General features: G+C 41.2%; 1 protein-coding gene across 16 annotated transcripts in view; it reads right to left on the reverse strand.

Annotated features, from left to right (window-relative positions):
* Window positions 1-23,931, reverse strand: part of THADA (THADA armadillo repeat containing) — a 229,432-nt gene that overhangs the window by 196,259 nt on the left and 9,242 nt on the right. For 12 of the 16 annotated variants that reach the window (XM_084828934.1, XM_084828927.1, XM_084828928.1 and 9 more), the window contains 14 exons: window positions 23,559-23,707; window positions 23,426-23,458; window positions 21,236-21,284; window positions 19,289-19,479; window positions 18,513-18,607; window positions 17,274-17,494; window positions 12,645-13,336; window positions 11,323-11,474; window positions 11,055-11,210; window positions 10,747-10,869; window positions 4,681-4,804; window positions 3,157-3,308; window positions 1,682-1,895; window positions 323-458 (listed from right to left, as the gene is read on the reverse strand). In XM_084828934.1, coding sequence (XP_084685060.1) covers window positions 323-458; window positions 1,682-1,895; window positions 3,157-3,308; window positions 4,681-4,804; window positions 10,747-10,869; window positions 11,055-11,210; window positions 11,323-11,474; window positions 12,645-13,336; window positions 17,274-17,494; window positions 18,513-18,607; window positions 19,289-19,479; window positions 21,236-21,284; window positions 23,426-23,458; window positions 23,559-23,707 — 2,487 coding nt within the window. Of the gene's footprint in view, window positions 1-322; window positions 459-1,681; window positions 1,896-3,156; window positions 3,309-4,680; window positions 4,805-10,746; window positions 10,870-11,054; window positions 11,211-11,322; window positions 11,475-12,644; window positions 13,337-15,690; window positions 15,927-17,273; window positions 17,495-18,512; window positions 18,608-19,288; window positions 19,480-21,235; window positions 21,285-23,425; window positions 23,459-23,558; window positions 23,708-23,931 lie in introns of those variants that run through there. The other 4 variants (XM_084828942.1, XM_084828941.1, XM_084828943.1 and 1 more) reach the window with 3 other exon arrangements.

Below are 23,931 nucleotides of genomic sequence, written 5' to 3' on the forward strand. Positions count from 1 at the left end.
CCCAAATCCTGCCCCTGCCCCACACCAGGGCCAAGGGTTAAAAAGCTTTGCTGCAGCATTCAGTCACCAGGTCCTGTCTTCATCTATCTCCCCATGCAATAACACTTGAATCCAGTGACTTCAGCCTGCTGCATGGCAGGGCCAAGTCTGCTAGTTGTAACTGGATTGTGATGAAGAGGCAGAAAAACTGGCCTCCAAAGGGTTCTCTTTGTTAACTGGCACAAGAAAACCTTTACCACATCACAGCTACATGTGTCTAGAGTGACAAGAAAGCGTATTAACCTCATCAATGTTAACAGCAATTTTTGGTAAAGTTACTCACTTTAAAGGTAACTGACCCAAAGCTCCAGTTATACAATGTACTCTGCCATACATTGGGAATGAAGCAGCAGCTTGCAGTAAAGATTTTTCAGCTTGCAATATTTCTCCTTCAAGATTTTCCAACAAGTATTTTATAACTGGAAATTAACACAGACACAGAAAAAGCAGAGTGATCATTATTAACGTCTTGGTAAAATGCTATTCTATATATAATCTTATTGTATGTTAAACAGAAAAGTGAAGAATGGATCACAGCAGTGCTAACAAGTTGCTGACAGCCACTTACAGAGATAAAGCAGACTGTGAAAACAGAAGACACACAAAGAAAGGAAGAGTGATTGAACATTTGGGGGCAGCAATGACACATTCTCACTGGTGTGTGTGAGATTTGCTATGAAATACATAATCTGAATATAGTTTCATGGTGAAAAATGAAAAGTGGCACTTGATGTCAAGGACATTATAACAGGCCAGACATAATTTGTGGCAAGGTGCATGTATCCTTTTTGGTTATTGAAGGCAGATTTATTATATATTTAGATACCCCCTTTCAATACAAAATTCACAGGGCAACAAAAGACAGTAATCAATAAGTAAATGGCCAAAAGCAGGACATTTTAAGAAGCTGTTAACTTTTACGGATAGTCAAATGCAATAATGTTTGAAAATAAAGTACATGATTGCCAAGTTATGACATACTGTTGGTACCACCTGTACTTCTAGGTGTATTGAAAAACTATGTTAAAATTGTACATTTGAAACTAGCTGGAAGTTTAGCAAAAAGATGAAAAAACTAATCTATTCCTACAATTAAGGACCAGTTAATAAGTAAGGCATGGGAGACCTGAGATTGTATCCATGGGTGGTTTTACACTTGTAGAAAAAACTTTTGTTTGCTCAAGGTGGGGCACTCATTTTCCCTCGATCACCTCTACCCAATCCAGCCTCCCATTTACCCTGAAAAGCTGCTCTTGAGGGTTGGGTGACCCTCTGAAACAACATTGGATATAGCACAGATAGCTGCAGTAGATAAGGAGAATTGGTGAATATTGGGCACTTCGCCCTGCACAAGTGGAAGTGCTTTCCACTAGTGCAAAGTCAACACCAAATACAGCCCCATGTATATGAACAATTCACTACCATAAAATGATCACATGAAACTGGAAGCCCACTGACAGACCTTAAATTATAAACCTAAATGGTTCCCATCTTAATCAGGAATGTAACAGGCCTCAAACATCAAAATATATGTCTTTTCTCTGTGTTAATGCTATTGCCTTCTATAGACACAACAGCAGCCTTCAATATAAAATGGAAGTTTGAAAACAGGTAACAGAAAGCTTTCCTGCTTAATACCAACCAGCCAAGGTGTTCTCCTCTACCAGTTCAGCAGGCATATTGTCATCTGGCTGAAATGTGTTCAGAAGTAGATGATTTTTTAAGCAGACCTTCAACAGGTCTTTCTGATGTATCAAGAAGTTCAGTAAACAGGAAGCAGTAACACAGTCATAGGGCTTGGTACTTTTGCTAAGCTGCAATGCTACTTGAAACAGTGGCTGAAGTTTTTCAGGATCCTGAAATATGAAATGAAACATTCAACAGTTCGAAATGTAAGTTTGTTGAGTACAGCACTGATCCAGTCTTTTTGTTGACAAGCAGTAGAAATAGATTATTACTATTAGGTCAGAACAGAGAAAATCTCCTGGAAAAGAGCTTTCCAAACCAGTCACCAGGAACCAGTACAACAGATACAAAAATAGATCTCAATACACAAATCCTCAGATATGAGCAGCTGCAAAGGCACAATAAAGGGTTCAGCAACTGGAGGGCCCAGCACAAATCATGACTGCTGCTTAGTACTAGCCTCCCCAGTCACCAGCCTGGAGGTAAAAATGGTATATGGAACAAGCAACGACACTTTGGGGGATGGTGGTTGAGGGGTCCCAACCCACATCTACCAGCTCCAACTTCAACTAGTCCACCAAAAGACCTAATTGATGACCTGCAGATTAGTTTCAATCTGTGCAAAATCTGTCCATCCCTCCTTCAATGTTACATTAAAAACATGGTTGGACAGTGGTAAACATCCATCTTTGAAGCATTCAATAGTCATCATGTCTACAGAATTAAAAATTAATCTGTTTTGCAGCAAAATGGCCATTAGTCTGATGTTCTGTTTGATATATCTATAATAATAAAGGAGGATGTGTGTCCGTCCGTCTGTCAGTGCCATAGCACCAGGATTGTGAAACATAGACACCTGAAACTTGGCATGTATACTGAAGGGGACCTTAGGGGTGTGCACTTCAGGGTTATTTTGTTTTTATTTTATTTTATTTTATTTTATTTTATTTTATGTATGTATGTATGTATGTATGTAATTTCTATACTGCCCAATAGCCGAAGCCGTCTGGGTGGTTCACAAAACTTTTAAAATGCGTTAATTTTAATGTGTCTGTGTGGCCAAAGCCTGTAATAACATCAGTTATTAAGGGCAGACTACCCTAACCAGTGCTTTGCAGTCGATCTAATTTGAAGCCACGGGAGATTAGCAGGCTGAGAGACAGAATGAGCCAGCACCCCCATGGGGGAATGGAATGGACAGACCCCTCTCCTGGGGGACACAAGGGTGCATCACGGCACAGGCTGTGCCCAGCACTCAGATTGGGCAGGCACAATGTGTCCAATTCTGACAGCTGCATAACTTTGCTTGAAGCCTTGTAGTAACAAAGTAAGGGCTGTTCCAACCCGTGTGACGCCGGGACTGTTCACCAGTAATTCCTTTTTGTGACTTACAAAATAGAACGTGTTCACATCTATGAACTGTGTCTGTACCTGAAAATAAGGTACAGCAGGATGAAGCTTCATCAGCAGATCAAACGCCAAGATCTTTACTTCCTCAAAAGTGCTGGCAAAACAGTGGAGTAGAGATTCAATGCGAGTAGGCTCAACCTCTTGAGCTATCAGAAATAATTCTTTGCTCGGGCCTGTTCAAAAAGAAAATCAATTCCACCCCACCCCCGATGATATTTTGTTACAACTGTGGAAGAAAACAACCATATTCTCTTTTTTACATTTACAGACATTTAGAACTTGATTATACCATGGCAGGAAGTAATGTTGGACTGGGACTCTAGAGATCTGGGTTCAAGTCCCCACTTGGCCATGAAGCCTACTTTAGACCAGTCACTGACTTTCAGCCTAACCTATCACACAGGGTTGTTGTGAGGATAAGAATGGAACGGACAAGGAGCATGTAAGCCACCTTGAGTTCCTTACAAAAGGAAAAAAGGCAGGATATAAATGCAATAAATAAAAATATAGTAGAAATAATTTCAACACTTGCTTTTTAGCTTTTTAAAAATGTACATGATGCTTGAATACTTTTACAGGATGCTCTGATGCAAGGGCATGCAACGAGGCAACCTTTGCACACACAGGTGATATCTGGCATGGCTGGAAAAGAAATGGAGGGCAGCTAAGCATGAACAGCCTGAACATTAGGGGATGCTTTGAACTGAACCACTTGGTGTCGCCTTCCTCATGGTGAGCCACTTATCTGAAACTATCTGCTGTGTGAAGAATCCTAGAATTATCATAACATCATGGCAGTAACAGTGTGGTAAGAGAAAGAGCTGTCCTGAATTAAGGCTGGTTCTCACTTGACTTTTTGTATTCCAGTTCACATACATAACTGCCAAATATACCTGTGGCCCCTACCTATTGTGAAGAGCACATGCATGTATTTTTCACTACATTCCAATTTAACATGCATGCAATCATTAGGCCCAAATTGAGCCTCTGCTCATGTGCATTTTAAAGTAGAACACAGTAAACACACACATATATACAACTTCATATATTTTTATGCAACCTATGAGGGAGTTGTTCTTTTACTTTATGGACTATCAATAATTAGGTTAGGGTATGGATACACAAAATGCGGCAGGTCTACAAAATTGCCTCAGCATGCATCAAGCCTCCTGTTTTCCACCTCTGTGTGTACATGGTTGGCTAATGTCTAGGAAAGAGAGATAAAACCAGGCAACTCTGATGCACCAATTTCGTCCCATTCACATCAGCAACAAACAAGCAAACCTACTGGAAGAGCAAATGTGCTCTTTGGCACTTACATTCTGCATTCTCCAAGTACTGGAGTACTTGTCTACTAAAATTAACTACTGTTATTCCTTCGAGCACTCTTCATTTTTTCTTAAGAGAAAGGAAGAAAAAGCAAGTGATACCTGAATTTTATAAGACAAATCAAAGTTTGAGAAAAGCCACTATCTTCAATTACAATATAACCTGTGAAAGCTTTTCAAGAAACTCCTTCCCCATGCCGTTCTCAAGACAACTTACCTTCTGAAACAGGAAATATTTCAGCTATTATTCCCAAAAGAGTCAGTGCAGTAAATCTGGTTGGATGGGATGAACCAGGAAACAGGGCCTCAAAAAGTATACTACAGAAAGTGGACATGAAATCCTAAGGATAGGAAAAACAATCAAATTTGTAACACACAAAGGCAACCACCGGCGTGATCGCTTCACTCGGGTGCTGAAGGAGTTGCACTGGTTACCAGGTGTTTTCCAGGCCAAATTCAAGGTGTTGGTTTTCACCTTTAAAACCCTATATGGTTCTGGCCCAGCCTATCTTAAGGAGCGCCTCTAGCTACACCAGACAGGTCACTTAACAAGATCAGCCTCGGATGGCCTTCTCTCTGTCCCATCAGCCCTGACAGCTAGGCTACCGAGGACGAGGGAGAGGGCCTTCTCTGTGGTGGCCCCCACTCTGTGGAACTCCCTCCCTAGGGAACTCTGCCATGCCCCCTCTTTAATGAGCTTCTGCCACGCATTAAAAACATGGTTGTTCACGCAGGCATTTGGGGTGGGTTAGGATATTTATAGAAATACGATGTTTTTAATGCAGAATTTTATTGTTTTAAGCTGTTTCTATTATTGTAGATTGCCCAGAGTGGCTGGGTGACCAGCCAGATGGGCGATTAATAAATTTAATAAATAAATAAACAAACAAACACAAACAGATCAAATTAAAACTGTGTTTGATTGAGGGGAGCGATGTTTTGACCCACCCAAGCACAGTTATAATTCAAACAAATGCTTGAAAAATTGACTGAATGGCATGCGAGATCACAGTTTAATTCCTTCTTGTACCCTGACCTATGAGTTAGCCCCATTATCCAGTTATCCCTTCCTGGCAGCCTGAAGATTTTGCCTAGCCCTAGCAGGGTGGGCCAATTTAAATTGAGGCGATTTAAATCGTGGTTTTAGAATGCAATCCTAACCCCCAGAGCTAGCTTGCTAGAATGGAGTTGCAGTACCCCTCCACTGGTCTCCATTGACAGAGAGGAGTTCCATCAGTGGGGAGGGCTCCGTTGCCCAAGGAGACCCACTCCGCCTCCGGGAACCTCCACAGGCAGAAAACTGCCAGCAGTGCTCCCACCAGTGGCAGCAAGTAGAAGTCGCCAAAACAGGGTGTTTGGGGGGCAGGGTGCTGGCAGCTTTGGATTCACTGGATCCAAAGCCCGACAGATCTCCCCCCCCCTGCCCCACGGGGGCCCAATCTTTGGGCCCCAACTATGCCAGCTTGGAGCTAGAGTAGAATAGCAAAAAAGAGAAAGGGAGACACACACTCCCCTTTTTACCCTGGCTGACACAAACTGGCAGGGTGTAGGATGCAGCAGGAGATGCAGGAGTACTGCATCTACTGCTGCTCCTCCCTAATCCCACTTTGGATTGCTGTGTCCATCAATAAGAAAAAAGGCCAATTTAATTCATTCATTTAAATCAAGTTTCCCATTGATACTTCATATATTTCCTAAAGACTTGTGTAGATCTGATGACTAAAACATGCCCATTTTAGGTCCCAGGGCATGGTCTGAAGGCACATGAGGCAGCCACCTTGCTGAAGCTAAGCAGGTCTGGGTCTGGTCAGCGCTTGGAGCGGAGATCACCTGGGAACCACATGTAGCCTCCTTGAGTTCCATGATAGAAGAAAGGTGGGGTATAAATGTAATAAACTAAATAAATAATTTACAACTAGAGTAGCCTGCAAGTTTTAATTTCTCTTTCCTCCTGGAGGCCAGGATAGGGCCTCTCTCTCTCTCTGCCTCAGTTCCAAGATCTGCACTGTGTGCCATGCAGCTCCTCAGAAGTTGTTATAGTATTGTGGCAATATAGAAATCTGTTGTCAAGGTATCTGAGTCTCTTGTGTGTTGCCTGGATAGCAGAGCCAAGGGGAGGACTGCAATCTGAGCTGGTAGGCTCCCCCTTCCCACACCATGTTAACCACATACGATACCTCTGTAATTACCCTTGGCCCAAGATTGTTACAGGAGTTCCAGGCCTGCCCACTGAGAAAAAGAAGAGGAGTAGATCTGGTATACAGATTTCTCAAGGGCCAAGTCTGCCTTATCTCAGCAGAACTGTTGCCCAGGGCTTGTCACTACTCAGTCAGACCTGATACAAAATATTAGAGATTTTTTTAAAAAAAGTGCAACCAGACACAAAAAGACAGATTGCTTTCCTGCAACTGCAGTTCTTCGAGTGGTAATCTGTGCATTCACATATGTGAACTCTGCGGCTGCGTGGGGCTCGATTCAGGAAACTTCTATAGCTGAGAAGTTTTGGGCAGGAATCCTCCCTCACAGCCCCAGTGTGCATGTCCCTAGAGGGCTCCTGCCTATTCCTGCAGTTCCTGGAGACCGCCAATTGCAGCCTTCAAACCAAGCAGAGCCTTGTTAACAACATCCATTTTGATATCAGCACCAATGCAGGGACAGTGGGAGAGTTGTGTGAATGCAAAGATAACCACTTGAAGAACTACAGTTACAGGTAAGTAACCTGTCTTTCTTCTTCATGGTCTCTGTGCATCACACACATGGGCAAGTAGCAAGCTGACTTAATGGTGGCAGGTCGGAGTCCTACTATAAGACGGCGGACAAAACTGCACAGCCAAAGCAGCAGTCCACTCTGACTCGCACATCAAGTCTATAATGGCTGATGAAGGTCTACTGTTTTGACCAGGTGGCCACTCAGCAGAGTTCAGGAAGGGAGATTCCTTTTCCAAACACCACCAGCGCAATCACCACACTTTAAGAAGGATGCAGACAAACTGGAGAGGGTTCAGAGGAGGGCAACAAAGATGATCAGGGGACTGGAAACAAAGCCCTATGAAGAGAGACTGAAAGAACTGGGCATGTTTAGCCTTGAGAAGAGAAGACTGAGGGGAGAGATGATAGTGCTCTTCAAGTACTTGAAAGGTTGTCACAGAGAGGAAGGCCAGGATCTCTTCTCGATCCTCCCAGAGTGCAGGACACAGAATAATGGGCTCAAGTTACAGGAAGCCAGATTCCAGCTGAACATCAGGAAAAACGTCCTGACTGTTAGAGCAATACGACAATGGAGCCGATTACCTACGGAGGTGGTGGGCTCTCCCACACTGGAGGCGTTCAGGATGAGGCTGGACAGCCATTTGTCAGGGATCCTCTGACTTGGATTCCTGCATTGAGCAGGGGGTTGGACTCGATGGCCTTGGAGGCCCCTTCCAACCCTACTATTCTATGATTCTATGAACCATGACACAAGTCAAGTGAGCTTGGACTGGACTGGAAAACTTGAGACCAGCCAACTCATAGGCCAACTTGACAGAATGGACCAACCAAGATAAAAGTCTTCGTGCCAACACCAGGTGTCCACACCACTTGCCCCCATAACAAAAGAACAAGGAAGGACTCTGATGAAAAGACTCAGTCCTTGACTTGTAGAAGGTGAGCACCTGCCAAACATCCCAACTGTCTAAAGAAGACTCAGGTGGAGAAGCAGGAGATGACAACAAAGCCAGAAGGATTGTGTCCTGATTAAGATGGAAATCAAACACAACTTTGGGCAGGAAGGTGACATATGGACAGTGTACCACTTTATCATGATGGAATATCAAATAAGGTGGGTCGACATATAAAACACTCAGTTCTCCAGACCAGTGAGCAGAAGTAGTATCTACCAAGAAAGCCATTTTCCACGAAAGGAGTCGGAGGTCTACCATAGAAAGTGGTTCAAATGGTCTGATGGTCAGAGCTTGCAGGACAACTGACAAACTTCAACTCAGGACTGGATGCCAAACTGGTGGACCGAGATTCCGCACCCCTCAGAGAAACCGATTCGCAATCAGATGGGAGAAGACAGAGAAACCATTCACCAGAAAGTGAGAGGTCAAGACAGCTGCCAGATACACTTGTAGAGAAGAAAGCTTTAAGCTCTTGAGAAACAAAGAGAATAAGAACTGCAGAACCTGGTGCAATGGGCACCGAACAGGATCAAAACTGACAACAGTGGCAAATACACAAAATGCTGCCCACTTATGGGCATAGGAAGATCTCACAGTGGGTTTATAAGCCGCATCAATTATGCGCTGCACCGATGCAGGCATAGGACTGCACACATGGCTTATCAGATCCACCAGGCTAGGGCCCAGATGTCCGGGTGCCGAATTATGTCTCAATCCCGAGTAAGCAGTCTTGGGATCGATGGGAGTCGAAGGTATTCCCTCTTGGGGAGATGAAGAAGGGGAGTGAACCAAGGGTGCCTTGGCCACCACAGTGTTATCAAGATACAATCCGTCCCATCTGTCCCTGTCTTCTCCAGAACCTTGATGAGAGGAAATGACGGGGGGGGGGGGCAGATAAAACAACGTTGGAAGATGACAGCATCTCCCAGAGACTTCACATCGACTCCGACTATGTTGCAAAAGTTCTGCAAGCAGTATTTCCTGCCCAAACAAACCTACTTCTGGGCTGCCCCATCGGTGGAACAGGCCTGCCAATACTGTCCTGTCCATTTCCCACTCATGGGATACTAGGTAAGTACAACGCAGACAGTCAGCAATCACACTGACCACCCTAGCAATATGCATTTGCGACTAGTCCAATTCAACAGGGAACACACCAGTTGAAAATGCATAGGGTGCGACTGACAATGCGGGGAGGTCTTGTTTTTCCTTGCTTGTTCAAGTAGCAAATAGTGGTGGTATTGTCTGAAACTACTTGAATGAGAAGATCCCTGAAATCCAGACTGAATGCCTGCAGGGCTTTCCTGACAGCCAACAACTCCAAAAAGTTGATGCGCCATGCTGCCTCTGTTTCCATCCACCCCCTTGTACTGTCAATGTCACCCCACGTCTGTGATGCACACAGACCACGAAGAATGTCTGGTTCCAGGAAAAAAATCTTCCAAAAGAACATTTATGCAGTTCAAAATTCAAGTAATGCATATGTTATATTATATTAGCTTATGTAAAAAGTTCGACAATATATTAGCTAATGTGAAAAGTGAAGTGAATATAGGTCTGGCTCCTCTAGAACTCTAAATCCTGATCAAGCATACCCATTTCTACTCCCACTGCCAAGACACTCCCCCGTAAACTTCCACTACTGGTCTCTGGAATGTTCACCAAAGTTTTCAAGATGAAGAAAATAATTCTAAAATATTGTAATTTCTTTCCTGACAATTCATATAAAGTTGTCATTGTGATGCCAGAAAATATCCAATATGATGTCCTTGGGACTGCTGTACTACGCTTGTGCATCTTTTTTTCTTTTTTTAACATCCTTCATTCCAAATTATGTTTTCTTGGCGATCATGATGCCTAATGTGTGAAACGTGAATATAACACTCTTCTGCATTAGTGCTGCCAAAGCCACAGGATTTTCTGCTACTCTATGTATGCTTCTGAATGTCATGGAATGTGATTCTAAGCAATAAAGCACACACACTAGGAAAATACCCATCTGTATTGCAGCAGTACTTGCTATGCACAAACTAATTACAATCACACACCACTTTGGAGCACTGCCTCCATCCCCAGAAAAAATCCTGCAGATGCCCATATCCCCACAGTTCAAGCAGCTTCTGCTCTCTCCTCAGTTGCCTGCACTAAGTTTGCTCAGCGATAGTTCAGTGGGGTAGTTGGCTGGAATGCCAGGTGGCCCTTCAAGGCCAGTGAGAGTTTGAATTCCCACTGGAAGCAGTGCCCAATTGGTTGGCTGCCTAGATATTAGGGCCTGCAGCAGGATGAAGTTTACCATTGTTTGCAGACAGGCCATAGGTTAGAAACAGAACACATGAATCGTATGAAAAAGGGTCCTAGGTTAAATCCCTGGAATTTCCAAATAAATAACTTTTGAGAGCCGCTTCCAGTCAGTGCAGAGAATACGGATTAAATGGACCAGTAGTCCAAGTTTGTAAAAGGCAGCTTCATATGACTCCTTTCCTATCTCATATCTTAATGTTCTTTACAACAAACTAATTGCACTCTCCACCCTCCTCTTCTGTAGCTACTGGATTATTTGAGAACTGCTCAACAGTCATTAGATTAATTATTTATATTTTAAAGCAACTTATAACACATACCTTATACTGTTGCAAAGTCATTAATGGATCCCACAGAACAGAGTGCTTAACTAGACTTCGTTTGGATTTTATTTGCTGCACTTTATGAATGGTCTGAGAGCTTTCATATATCCGGCAGAACAACTTTTTAAAAAGAAACACAAAACACCACCCAATTAGAAACAATGAAGATATTATCACCACTTATTTCATATTTAAAAGACAAAGGCAAGGCAAAGAAATCTGACTTGCAGACCATTTTAGTATAACGGCATACAGAACTTCCAAAGGGTTGGACAGGGAGTTTCAAGTTCACACTTAGAGGTTACCTTTTTCAGTAGGGAACAGATCTGTTGCCTCACTGCTGGAGACTGGCTGTTCAAGTTGTATCTAATAAAAAACTGTATCAGCTGCATTTCTTCTACAGAGATCATTTCTGTGCTGCGGTGACTTTCACAAAGCAAACCTAAAGCATCTATTCGCACCTTTAAAAACAACGACAAGCGAGTTTTTAATCAAGCCTAGTATTTTGCTGTGATAATGTAAAAATTAGAACAGTGAATGCACACGCACACACACGCACACAAATACTTGTACCTGATCATGCTGATGAACTAATCCTTGTTTTATACATCCAATGGATACAAGGCCATCATGCATTATGTCTGTAAACTGCAGATGTCCATGGGCTCTGGCTGTTCTCAGGCATGCCATCAAGGCTCCAAGTGCACCTCTGGTATTGCAAGATCCTAAACAAAATATACATTTCACATCTTATTAACAAAATTGACTGTTAGTCATGAACTTCCTTGCAATCCCACTGAACATATCCACCAAAAATTATTCCCTTATTGGAGCCAAACTGGTTACTGTATTATGTTGACAAATAGTTCATTTGCATAAGCTATAGAAATGACTCAAACAAAATACCAACAAGCAATACCATGGCACCTAAACATTTACCAATTTACTGTAGCACACATAAACACAAACACCTTCAAAATCCACTTCATGCACGTGGTCAAGCAGATCCTTGCCTATGAAAGCTCACACTAGTTAGCCTTTAAGAGGCCATAGCACTAAACTATACCATTTTCATGGGGAACACTTGATTGTATTTCTCTGTATCTGAAACCAATGATTGTATTTCTCTGTATCCGAATGTAAAATGAAACGGCTGACCACAGTGTACGTTTAACTTTCAAAAACAGCTCTCTTCTGCTTTATGTGTTATTATTAAGAACATTCATGTGTTACATATTCCAGATTAAAATATGTTCTTCATGTCACTGGTGAAAGCACGCTTCATCTTTTATGCTGCTAAAAAACAGTATCTTACAACCACTAAACCTCAATTGCTTAGGAACAACACTGGTAAAATCTAAACATATTAGCCATCATAATATATTTCTAAAAATACCCTGTATTACACAGCTTTATATTCCTCCTCTAAATTCCCAGCATAGGTTTTTATATAGCATAGCAGAATAGAAATGCATTCTGTCAACCATTCACTTTAATATAAAAATAAAACTTTCAATGAAAACATTCCTTTCTGTAGTAGGAGTCAAAATTGGGGGGGGGGGGAGGCCAAATTGTGTAACTAAGTTCATTAGTAAGAACTTAGTAAGAACATAGATATTTTTAAAACCTGACAAACTTTACATGAATCTATAGCAAAGGACAGTATGAAATTTATATTTCTTTATTGCAAGCATGAGGAGGCATCAGAAAGGGAATTCTAAGGTATGTTCCCAGTCATCTAGGTGCATGCTTCTCACCTATGCTCTCTGAGCAATTAAGACCCTGGAATTTCCCACACCCTTCTTTGCTGACAAATATCTGCCAAAACAAGTCAAAGAGCACCGTCACTGAACTCTTTAAATATACCTTAAGTTCAAGATAAAGTTTGATCTTACCAACATTCGATTCTGCAGAAGCCTGAAGGATTTTAATCATGTAGTTTAAGCTTTCAGGGCTACATTTCAGCAGCTTTGGTAGGTAAAAATCCGTTACATAGGTGGCTTGCTCTGGATTCCCATCACACAAAATTAAAAGCAAAGGAGACACCCATGTCTCATGCCAACTGTCAATCCAGGTGCCTCTTTCCAAAATGGATGTAAGATGCTTCTTGTGATTCACAAACATGGTTTCCAATAAATCACTCGCATAAGGTGCAAAAGACTGATCACTCATTACACCCAAGATCTGTGAAGGAATTGTCCTGTCCATTGCCAGAATATTTTCAATGCCAACACACTCCACAAGACAGCCAAGTGATGAGTATTTGCCTTTAACGTGCCATTCTAAGCTTAGCAGGCTATTGGTTAACTCCAAAAAGAAAGGGTCTAGTTTTATAACGGATCCTTTCACAGTAGCCTGGTGTATTTGGAGGATATTCTTAAATATCAGTTTGGTTTGGTGCCTAACAGCATCCAGAGGATGTTCCCAATGCGCGTACACATAATCCAGCATTTTTCCAATTGTGTCCAAGTTTCCACTGAGACTGAACTTCAGGTTTGTAGAACTTGACTGAAGAGCATCCAGTGCTGCATTAGTCCAAATAGCCAAAATTCTGGACAGAGATGCTGCCATAACCGATTCTTTTAGCCTTCAAGAGACAAACCGTAGTGGGATGGAGGAAGATGACCATATTTAAAATTTGACATGATTTCGATCGCCAAATGTTGCACAGCATTACAAAGCTGCAATTACTACTACACACATTACTAGCATACTACTCCTAGGTATTGTAAAGATTTACAAGTAATCCCGTTTAAATACTTTATTCTCACAAAAGTACTACAGTACAGCATTTTATCGTAGCAGATCCGATTTTATCGAGATCAAAGAGCGGATGATGGATGAATCAAAAGCAAATTAACCTTGGTCAAACTATCTTCTCTGATTGTAAAGCATGTCTTTACCAACAGTTATAGATTACTCATTTAAAAGTAAGCTTTTCTTAAATCTATTTTATAATTTTGCTATTGCCAACAAACTATAGTTTGACCAAGGTTAATTTGATTTTCTTTTATGTTAATATAGCACAAATAAGGTATATTAAAAGTTTATTTGGAAATAAAATTAGCAAAATATTGATAGACAAGACAGTTAAAAAAATACAGCAAGAAACAAATGGGTTACATAGCACAATTTACATAAAGTAGCTGGTAAAGTAAGGATTCGCAATGTTTGTCAATATTAATTTGATATACGTTCGAGATAAAGATTAAGTATATATTTCAAGTTTATAATCATTAGATTCAATAGAAAGAACAACTTAAGGAACTATGTCTCACTCCTCATTATTATATGATATGAGTATGGTTTTCATCAAGTGTATGTGTTGTAAAGAAAAACAGCTCTAAATATCGTGGTGGAGAATTAATTTTTAAGATTTGTAGGAATAGTACATGTAAATTTTATTATACAACAAAATATGTATTGTATATATTTTAAACAGATCAATTGCTCCTGAAGAAGAGACATAGTCTCAAAACACGTCGAGCATTTTAGTGACCTGCTTAAAAAATACATATTTGTATAGTCCATTAATATTTTAGAGCTCTGCACAACAAATAAATATTACAGTCCATATGCAGTGGTGCTTCAGGATTTTTTCCTCTATGGCGTTTATTGGCAGTCAGCAGCCTCCTGGTGGACAAGATAAACATCAGCTAGGGATCTGTTCCAATGCTTGCCTGTTTCCTGGGGCCAAGATAGACCTTCTGGCTATTCATCTCGTGTGGTGTGAAGTTGAGGGGCGTCTTTGCCTCTCACCAGGGGGCAACCTGAGTAAGCCATCATCTAACCTACTCCATCGTGGCGATAATGTTAATGGTCTAGTCAGATCCTTGGCAGCTGCCTTCCTGGCTTCAAGGCAACTTAGATAACAACCTGAAAAGCACAGTTTTATGGTACCCAAGATGCTTTGCACTTAGGACAGATGGCAGTACCAAGAGATCTAGCCAAGAAATCCTTTTATTTCCCACCAGACCCATACTGCCTAACTAAAAGAAAAATTAAGTCCTTAATCCACAACCTGGTCAAGCCAAAGTTCTAAGATATAGGCCAAATTAGTTCTTCACCTATCATGGGTTAAGGATTCAGCTCTAAGTCTTTAGACAGCAGTACTTTCACCTATTAGAAACATATGTAAGACAGAAGTGGGTGGGGTCTCACAGAGGAGCTCCAGATGTACTGGCTCTCCAACATGTGTATTGTGTGCTATGGATTTTTAAAATTATTTTTCATTTCTATACTGCCCAATAGCCAAAGCTCCCCGGGCATTCACAAAAATTAAATTGACATTAACTTGACACCTTCGCTCAAGAATGCATTTTGTTCTGGAAGGTTGCTAGGAATGCCATTAAAGCTCTGGAAGTACTGCAGAGGAACAAAGGCTGTAGAATATACTTGCTTCCTCCTCGATTAAATTAAAGAAGGTTGTTCCCTCTGTCTGGGGAAAACATAGCTGATTGTCCAGGGAAAAAATGCCTGTCTGGTTGCCCTGCCACCACCCAGCCAACTAAGCTTTGAATATTGTCCTATGCCACTTTGTATAGCCCGCTAGATGGAAAAATAATCAAGAGGCAAGGAATCTCCCATTCAGTTGCCAGAATCAAACTTTTGTTCTTTGTTTGACCCCTCCTGGGTCCAGCCTCTGAGCCATCGAGCTCCCTGTCCCAAACCCGTAACTGCCTTGGAATTCAGGCAGTTGACACTCATTCTTTCTGCTTGGGCATCCCTCACATTGGTGTGTCTCAGCTGTAAGACTAACTCAGGGTCCAACTGATTTTTATTATTTTTCTTGGTGACTCTTTCCTAGCACAATCCCTCCATCTACTCTGGCACCTATTACACATTTCCAGGGCCAGTCTCCAGCTTTCCTGCATCATTTATCCCAGATAGATTTGTTTGCCTCATATACCTACAAAGAAAGCTTTACCCCTGGTAAAGTACCTTATTGATTCCAAAGCAGGTCCCATGCTTTTAATGCAGCACAACCTTCTAGCTCTCATCCAACTGTTCCGATGTCTGGTAGGGTACGGTGACCTATGCGTGAGTTGGTGGTTCCGAGTCCAAAGGTGGAATTTATCCCACATAAAGCACTGGGAAGCAGCTACCAAAACTTTTTGAGCTGAAGGCACAATTTCTAATTAGAAACTCTAAGGAGAAGCCCCACTGGAAAGTCTCTCCATCAAAATCAGTTTTTAACCAAAACTGTGGTGGTTCTGGGGTCCTTAATAATGGCTTAGTCTCCATTTGGTCTCCCCATCATCACTCACCAGACACCTTTCTTTTGGAGCCCTGTGGACAACATAGTGCAGCCTGCTGTCCAAAAGGCCAGAGTACTGCAAGACTAATACCTGTGACTACAGGCCCCCTAGACTCACATTGGTTGCTACATGTGCATACATAGATGTTATGTGTCCGTGTGAACAAGGACGCACAGCAACAGGGAGGAGAGACACCATGAAGCATATTAGTCTAACACAGTGCTACTAAGTGTATCAACATTTCTATTCCTATCAAAATTCCCCAACACATACCTTACCTCTCACAATTTGTGTATTTCCCCTCATCTTACTGGCTACCTATTTACTGTAGTTTTTCTTCTGTTCAGCTCTCCTATTTCCCAAACATCCACAATTTGGAAGGATATGGAAAGAGAAGATGATGTGGTTCAGAGAACTAAATAACCCACAGTTAACAAACTGTGGGTTGTTTGTGAGCAGTAAGGAGCAAGTGAGCTGACTCCTGACCTCTCATCCATTTCACTAAACAACTCAGGAACATTCTTGGGTTGTTCGTTGTGCCATCCAAACCCAGAACTCTGGACTGCTGAAGGAGAAACAACTTGGAGTTTTAACCCAACAATAAACCATGGTTTAAAACTCTGGGTTGTTTCTCCCTCAACAACCCAGAGTTCTCGGTTTGGATGTTATGGCAAACAACCCAGGAATGGGGAATTCCTGGGTTGTTTAGCAAAGCAGTACCGGACAAGTGGTTGGGAATCAGCATGCTTGCTCACTCCCATGTACTCACAAACAACTAGTCTGTTAACTATGGGTTGTTTGATCGTGCGAACTGGGTTGATCTGTTTAGATCTACTAAGAGATATTTTGAGGGCAGCTACTAAACTAAGTTTCAAGTTCAGCTTTGGGTGAAGTTCAAAAAGTGTAGGCACAAACAGTGCAACCCTATACATGTCTACTCAGAAGTAAGCCCCATTAAGTTAAACGGGGCTGATTCCCAGATAAGTGGACATAAGACTGCAGCCAGAGTGTGGCATTCTCTCTCCCCAACTGTCTTCCCATAATGACCAGCCAAAGCCTCCTTCCAAACCATTAGGAGGTCCTTCTACTCAGGTAGGCTCGTACTGGTCATGTTTAACATTTTAATAGGATATGATTTCGGATGTTTTAGCCCAATTTATACTTTAACATTTATGGTGCTCATTTATAACACAACCTGAGCTGTAGAAATGGGGAACCTGAGTTCCATCTAAATGGATAAAATATAATTTTAAAATGTAGCTTTACCGTGTACTCAAAGTCAACAAAGTCAAAGCAATATCCAAAAGCAGTTTCTCTGCATTCTGGCCCATGCTCCCGTTCTTCCACTCTAACATAGCAAGTGCCCCATGGCAAAGGAAAAGGAGGACTGAGTCAGAAGGTTCAGCATTACAAAGACTCCCACAGCTGTTCACAAACCACTCTGGTATGTCAGAACATTTCAATGAGCCACAAAGCAAATCACTGATCTGCAAAAAGTCAATATAATGTTACTGAAATAGGAGGAAAAAATTGTCATGCTTTGACAGACCATTAGAAGACTGCAAGAAAGTATAATACCAATTATAAGATGCAAAGAGCGTTCTTACAAGGTTTTCCCTTTTTGTCCTGGCAATAATGAGTATGAACATGATAGAGGGAGTACTTACGTCCATGTATGATGACTAAGTTTAATCCTGAAATGGTGCCTGCTGTCTACAGGTACCCTGATCATTACTAGACTTATAAAAGAGAGCTACTTCTCCCAAATTTTACTTTCAGAATATATGTCAAATCATTCTAAAAGGAAAACCAGCCAAATTTGTTGCAACATTTTCCAATACCACTCTCAGTTATTTTTTCTTAGGATTCTCACAGCAGAACAACCCACCAAAACCATGTCTAGTCCCACTTCTATTAGCATACCATTACAACAATAAGTTATCAGAGATATGGAAAACATTAGATTTAAGGAATGACTAGAAGACTGGTAGCTTGATTCTATGAATGTTTGGTAAGAGGTAATGAGGCAATCCAACGGAAGTTCCAATGTACATAGAACACAATGGGTGTTACTTCTTAGTAAACATGCGTAAGACTGCACATCCTACCAAGTTCAGTGGCACTATCACCCAAGCGTGTATAGGACTGCAGCCTAAAATGCTTAAGCATGGGGGAAATTATTAAGTGTGGTCTGAGTAAAAGAGAACTGAGACAAGTTGAGTAATAAAGTGACTAAGGCTGCAATCCCATACTTACTTACTTGGGAGCAAGCATTAAACTCAATCAGGCTTACTTCTCACCAGGCGTGCACAGGACTGAACAGTAAAGTGACTAATATTTCCTATAATAGGAACTAGATCAAATATAAAATATGAGATCTTGTAACCAACACTAAATTGACTGCTATATTTCAGTTACGTTTCCCGCAACCATTAACTCAGTACATTATTATTACACTTTCAAATTTAATTTAAATTTTTACTTTTACAAAGGAAACACACATACCAAAGAAGGTAGCTTTTCAGCTGGTTCAAACATAGTCTTAATAAAGAGAACAACAGCCAATCCTGCTGTAGTCTGGACAGTCTGTAAGAGATCTTCTGTGTAATAGGGATATATATTGGTATTACAAATGGTTCTTAAACAGCATTCTCATTTTTTTAGAACAGTTACACATTCCTAAAATATTCCATTCTTATCAATCCTACCAATACTCACAAGGATACTTAAAAAACAGGGAAGAATACAGTGATCCAGTTCGCACATAACGTGCATGGGAATCGCACAAGAGTGAGCAAACAAGCTGCTTCCCACCCCCTTCCCATCAGGTTTTGCCTCTGGCTTAGCAAAGAACCCAAGAATGCCCCGTTTCTGGGTTGTTTGGCATGACATACAACTCCAGCACTCTGGGTTGTTGATGGATAAACCCAGTTTGAACCCAACAACAAATAATTGGTTAAAACTCTGGGTTGTTTCTCAGTCAACAACTTCACTCACTCAAGAGTGTCAGGTTCGGACAACGCAGCAAACATCCCAGGAATGGCGTGTTCCTGGTTGAGCTTTGTTTCTCCATTTTTAATTTGGGACACACAGCAATGGGAAAACAAGACAATCCTCTTCCAAAGTGTACTGTTATAGAATGTAAAAAAAATGAATAGGTCAAACCACCAAGATGTTTTCTCGCACTGCTCCTCCTTCAAAAGAATTATCTTGTTACTAAAAAGCAATTATCAAAACAGTAAAAACAAGCTTTAAAAAACTTGAACATTGACACTACTTACCATTATTTAAGAAGCATGTAAAACTGTTCAATAGCCTACACATACTTTGCCAAATAGGAGAATCCAATTTCTTCCAGAACCTTTCGTGAATATTTTCTTGAATTTTTTGTATCAACATCATTGAAACTTTAACACCAATCAACAAATCATGCATCAGCCGAGTCTGAGCAAAGCGATTTCCATGGAGCTTTCTTTAAAATAAATAAATCAGTAGTTGTATTAGTCTCTTCAAGAAAAAAGCAAACTGTCTTGGGGCAGATTAAAGATTGACACATTTATTGTGAGGCAATCTTTCATTCTGTAGGCAAGGGCCTACCTACTTCATCAGATTCAGGAACTGGACCATGAAAATGATGAACACACACATGGGATGGGCAGGTTGGGGGAAGGTTATGGGGGAAAATGTACAATGGGACCATTACAGAATAATCTCAAGTAACTGATTATTAATGCGGTCTTCTGTTTCTTATTTTTTATTACATTTCTAATCCGCCCAATAACCAATATTCCCTCCAGAATTTTATCAGAGAGATAACACTTGACCATGTGTCTACTGAAATCTAATGTTGTGCAAATGGATTTCTGCCTGTGCAATGGGACTTTCTCATCCTCTCCTACCCCTGGTCCCCCAACCCTCCAGAGCAGATTTTGAGGGCACAAAGAGAAGAGGGGGGACTCATCCGCCTCCTCATCCCACTGACAGAAGCCATTCCATCAGTGGGAGGGGCTAATTAGATATAACCCCATGTCTTAACCTGCCATGTGAACCGCACTAATGATTTCCTTTGGAAGAGACTTCCAGAATGTAGGTGCCACCACTGAAAATGCCCTTGTCGTGCATTCCCGCTCACTGCACTGCAGGTTGGGTAGAACTTAACCGAGCCTCAGAAAATGATCTAAGGAGGCAAGTAGGAGAAAAATTCCACAGAAAGAATATGTATACAGATATAATCAAAGGTTCTAAAGTATTTTAATTATTTATAAGCTCAGAAAATATTAGGAAGTTCTTTTCTTTTCGTACACATTAATGAATACTATTTTTTTTTTTACTATAACATCAACTTTTCCCAAATTAAGAACATAACAGCCGCCATGCAGGATCAGATCAAAGGTCCACATAGTCCAGCATTCTGTTCTCACTGCGGTCAACCAGCTGTTGACCAGGAAATCACAAGCAGGACACAAGTGCCAGAGCACCCTCCTGCCCATATTCCTCAGCAACTCTTATTTCATGCTGATATAGTACCTGTGTTTTCATTAAAAGAACAGGTTACTAATTGGTTTTGCAACTGCTGTTAACAACAGTTAGGCCTAAAAAAATAAGTGACAAAGTTTTTTTATATGCGATTAATCACTTATTGTTAAAAGGTACACTTTGGCCAGCAAACATCTGTGGGATGAAAAAACAAGTTTTCTTTCTCCAATCAGTTGGTTCCTTACTTTTTCATTAACATCTAAGGAAATAACCATGATATTATTCTGTATATAACCAAACCTGTAACAAAAGCGAATTCAAAATTGTAGGTCATTCACTGGAACAGCTTACTGAACTGAGCACGAAGTATCATGCACTAGTGTCTTGAGTATTCGCCATTCCAAAAAAATGAAACCCACCCAAACCCTGGTCTTAGGATATTATAAAAACCTAGTGTGTACCAGCATGAGCAACCCAAAATGGAGGAACCCGCCCAATTATTGGCAGATGTTGCAAAAGCCCTACTCATCTTCAAGTTCAGCATGGTCAACTTAAAAAACCCAAAACAAGGTTTCTTCTCCACAAAGCACAAATGAATTCAAGGTACATATCTACAAATCAAATTGCTACAGCTCATCCCGCTTAGGAAATTCAAGAGATAAAAGACATCCTTCCAAATGGTTCTTCTTATGTCTTTAACTCTACACTTTTCATTCACCCCTTCCCATTTTATACTGAATAGTGGTACTCACCTGTTTTCTTCCTCTATTTCAAGTACAGATTTTTGCAGAAACTGAAGAGCTGTAAAATTATATTTGGGAAGCATATATGAGCTTTTATTTGGCCTCACATAAAAAATGGATGCATAAAAAGCTAAATCAAATTATAGAAGCAGGACTAAAATGAAATGTCTGAACTGTAAAAAAAAAAAAAAGCAGTAGGCAACTAATTTCAAAAGCTCTCTGCATGCAGTCGTTTCAGGCTTCTGGCTAGACCATCTCTCCCTTCTCTGGCGGGAAGGAAGAGGGAGATAGAGAAAAGAGGGAGGCAGAAAAAAAAGAAGGTAGCAGAAAAACAAAAAAAGGGGTGACAAATCCACTTTTGACTCTGGGTCCTGCCCACCGCTCACTTCTACTCTGCCCACTGCGGACATGTGGCCCTCGACATAAAAATATTGGCAACCCAATTTTAAAGCGACAAATATGCATCTCAGTGGAGAGATGGCACATTTTTCTTCTTTGAAATCTGGTAGGGAAATGGGGAACCTGCCACATCCTCCATTAGCCATCAAGCATGACCCTGAGTTCTCCATAAGAGCCCAATTCTACAAACTAGCTGAATAACCTACTAATTAACTGAATGAATCTTGAGATAGTATTTATTTAATAAAAATTACTGGGCGCCTTTCAGAGCAGAAGCCATCCCAAGTCAGCTCACAGCAAAAAAATATATAAAAACAGTTAAAATATTAAAAACGAAAAACATAAACACAATAAAATAGCAATAAAAATAAAGGCCGACAATAAAACCAGCAATAACAGCAACAACAGCAGTCATATCAAGAGAAGGCCATGGTAAAATAATACATTTTCAAGGCCTTCTTAAAAGTCTGCAATGACAGAGCATGGCAGATCGCCAAGGACAGCTTGCTTCAAAGGTGTGAGGCCATTGCAGAGAAGGCCCTCTCACGTGTGGTCACCCACCTGACTGCTCTCATGGGTGGGCAAAAGAGGAGGGCCTCTCTTTCTGATCTTAAAGTGCAGGCAGGCTGATATGGGTGAAGGCAGTCCTTCAAATAACTTGGTCCCAAACCATAAAGGTCAAAACCAGCAATTTGAACTGGGCTCGGAAACACACCAGTAACCAGTGCAGCTGGCACAGTATAGGTGTTATATGATCGAATCGCCTCACCCCCACCAATACTGGGGCGGCCGCATTCTGCACAAGCTGGAGTTTCCGAACTGTCTTCAAAGGCAGCCCTACATATAGCGCATCACAGTAGTCCAGCCTGGAGAGGACAGGTCCATCCTCCCCAGATAGGGCTGCAGTTGGCATACCAGCCTAAGCTGGTGAAAAGCACTCCTGGACACCACAGCCACTTGGGCTTCCCCAGTTAGTTCAGAGCCCAGGAGGACTCCCAGACTACGCACTTGGTCTTTCAGGGGGAGTGCAACCCTCTCTAAGACCAGTTGTAAACCTCCATCTGAAGTAGTTGGTTTCCCAAACCACAGCACCTCCATCTTGTCTGAATTAAGTTTCAGCTCATTCACCCTCATCCATCCCAAAACAGCCTCCAGACACTGGGTCAAGAGTTCCACAGCCTCCCTGGGATGTGCAGATGGAAATGAGAGGTAGAGCTGAGTAACAAGTATTCCACATCTCAGTGGATTTTGCTCAACCTCTATAGAAGGTCTGTCCTTGGACAGAATATAAACAGCTATATTTTCGAGCTGGACATTTGAAGGGCTGCCTGTTTACAAACCTGCCAAATTGTTAAGCCCCTGCCAGGAAAGGGAGAAATCCAGAAGTATAAACTGATCACACGCAGACAGCTTTTGAAATTATACTGAGGGCCACAGGTTGCCCACCCCTGTGCTAACAAACCAGTTTAGGATGCAATCCTATGTATGTTTAGACCCATGCTGGCTGAGGAATGCTAGGAGGTGTAAGACGTTTTTCTGTCTAAACATGCACAGGCTTGCTCCCTTAATGTTCCATGCAAACATGGCCTGTGTCACTTTTTCCTGTAGTCAATGGCAGCTAAAGTCACTTTTTTAGATCTCCCTTTCTAAATCTTTTGAATACTACTAAAAGTAGGAAGCCCTTTAGACCTATATACCTATTCAAAGACAGAAACATGTTTCCCTTAATCTCTCTGGAAAGTCAGACACCACGAATTCATATCTTACTATCAGAACATTATAATCAATGTAAAAATTTACCTTCTTTGAAGAGGATATTCACACTTAATTTACCTGAAAGATTAAAGTATGTATTTTAGCAGCTTATACTGCCCATATCAGTATAAATTCTTTTTTAATTTATAAATTCCAAAATGTTCACAATTTATTATACCTATATTGGTATTTTCCATACAGCAAGCAAGATTGTCCATAGTCTTTCTATAATGAGACAGGTCTGTACTTTTTAATTCCTCCTTAAGGCAGTCAACAAAACTGTGTGTAGCTTCTGCCATAAGAGGTTCAGGAAAGCAGTTTAGAGAGCTGGAAATGAAGAGAGCATTGCCAAGTTACCTGAAATGTCAATATCAAAACTGTTCCAAATAAAGAAAGGTATAATTGAATTGTCTGGATACCATGCTTCCATGGCTTTAATAAATGTAGAAGAATCTTATTTCAGGATAAGAACCTATGGCACTGTGCTATTAACATTAAACACACTTTTGAATCTTTACATTTCTTCTAACATCAGGCTACGAAGGAATGGA

The sequence above is a fragment of the Heloderma suspectum genome, chromosome 1, assembly GCF_057233095.1.
Source record: "Heloderma suspectum isolate Gila_16-S chromosome 1, 16-S_ref, whole genome shotgun sequence".
Lineage (NCBI taxonomy): Eukaryota > Metazoa > Chordata > Lepidosauria > Squamata > Helodermatidae > Heloderma > Heloderma suspectum.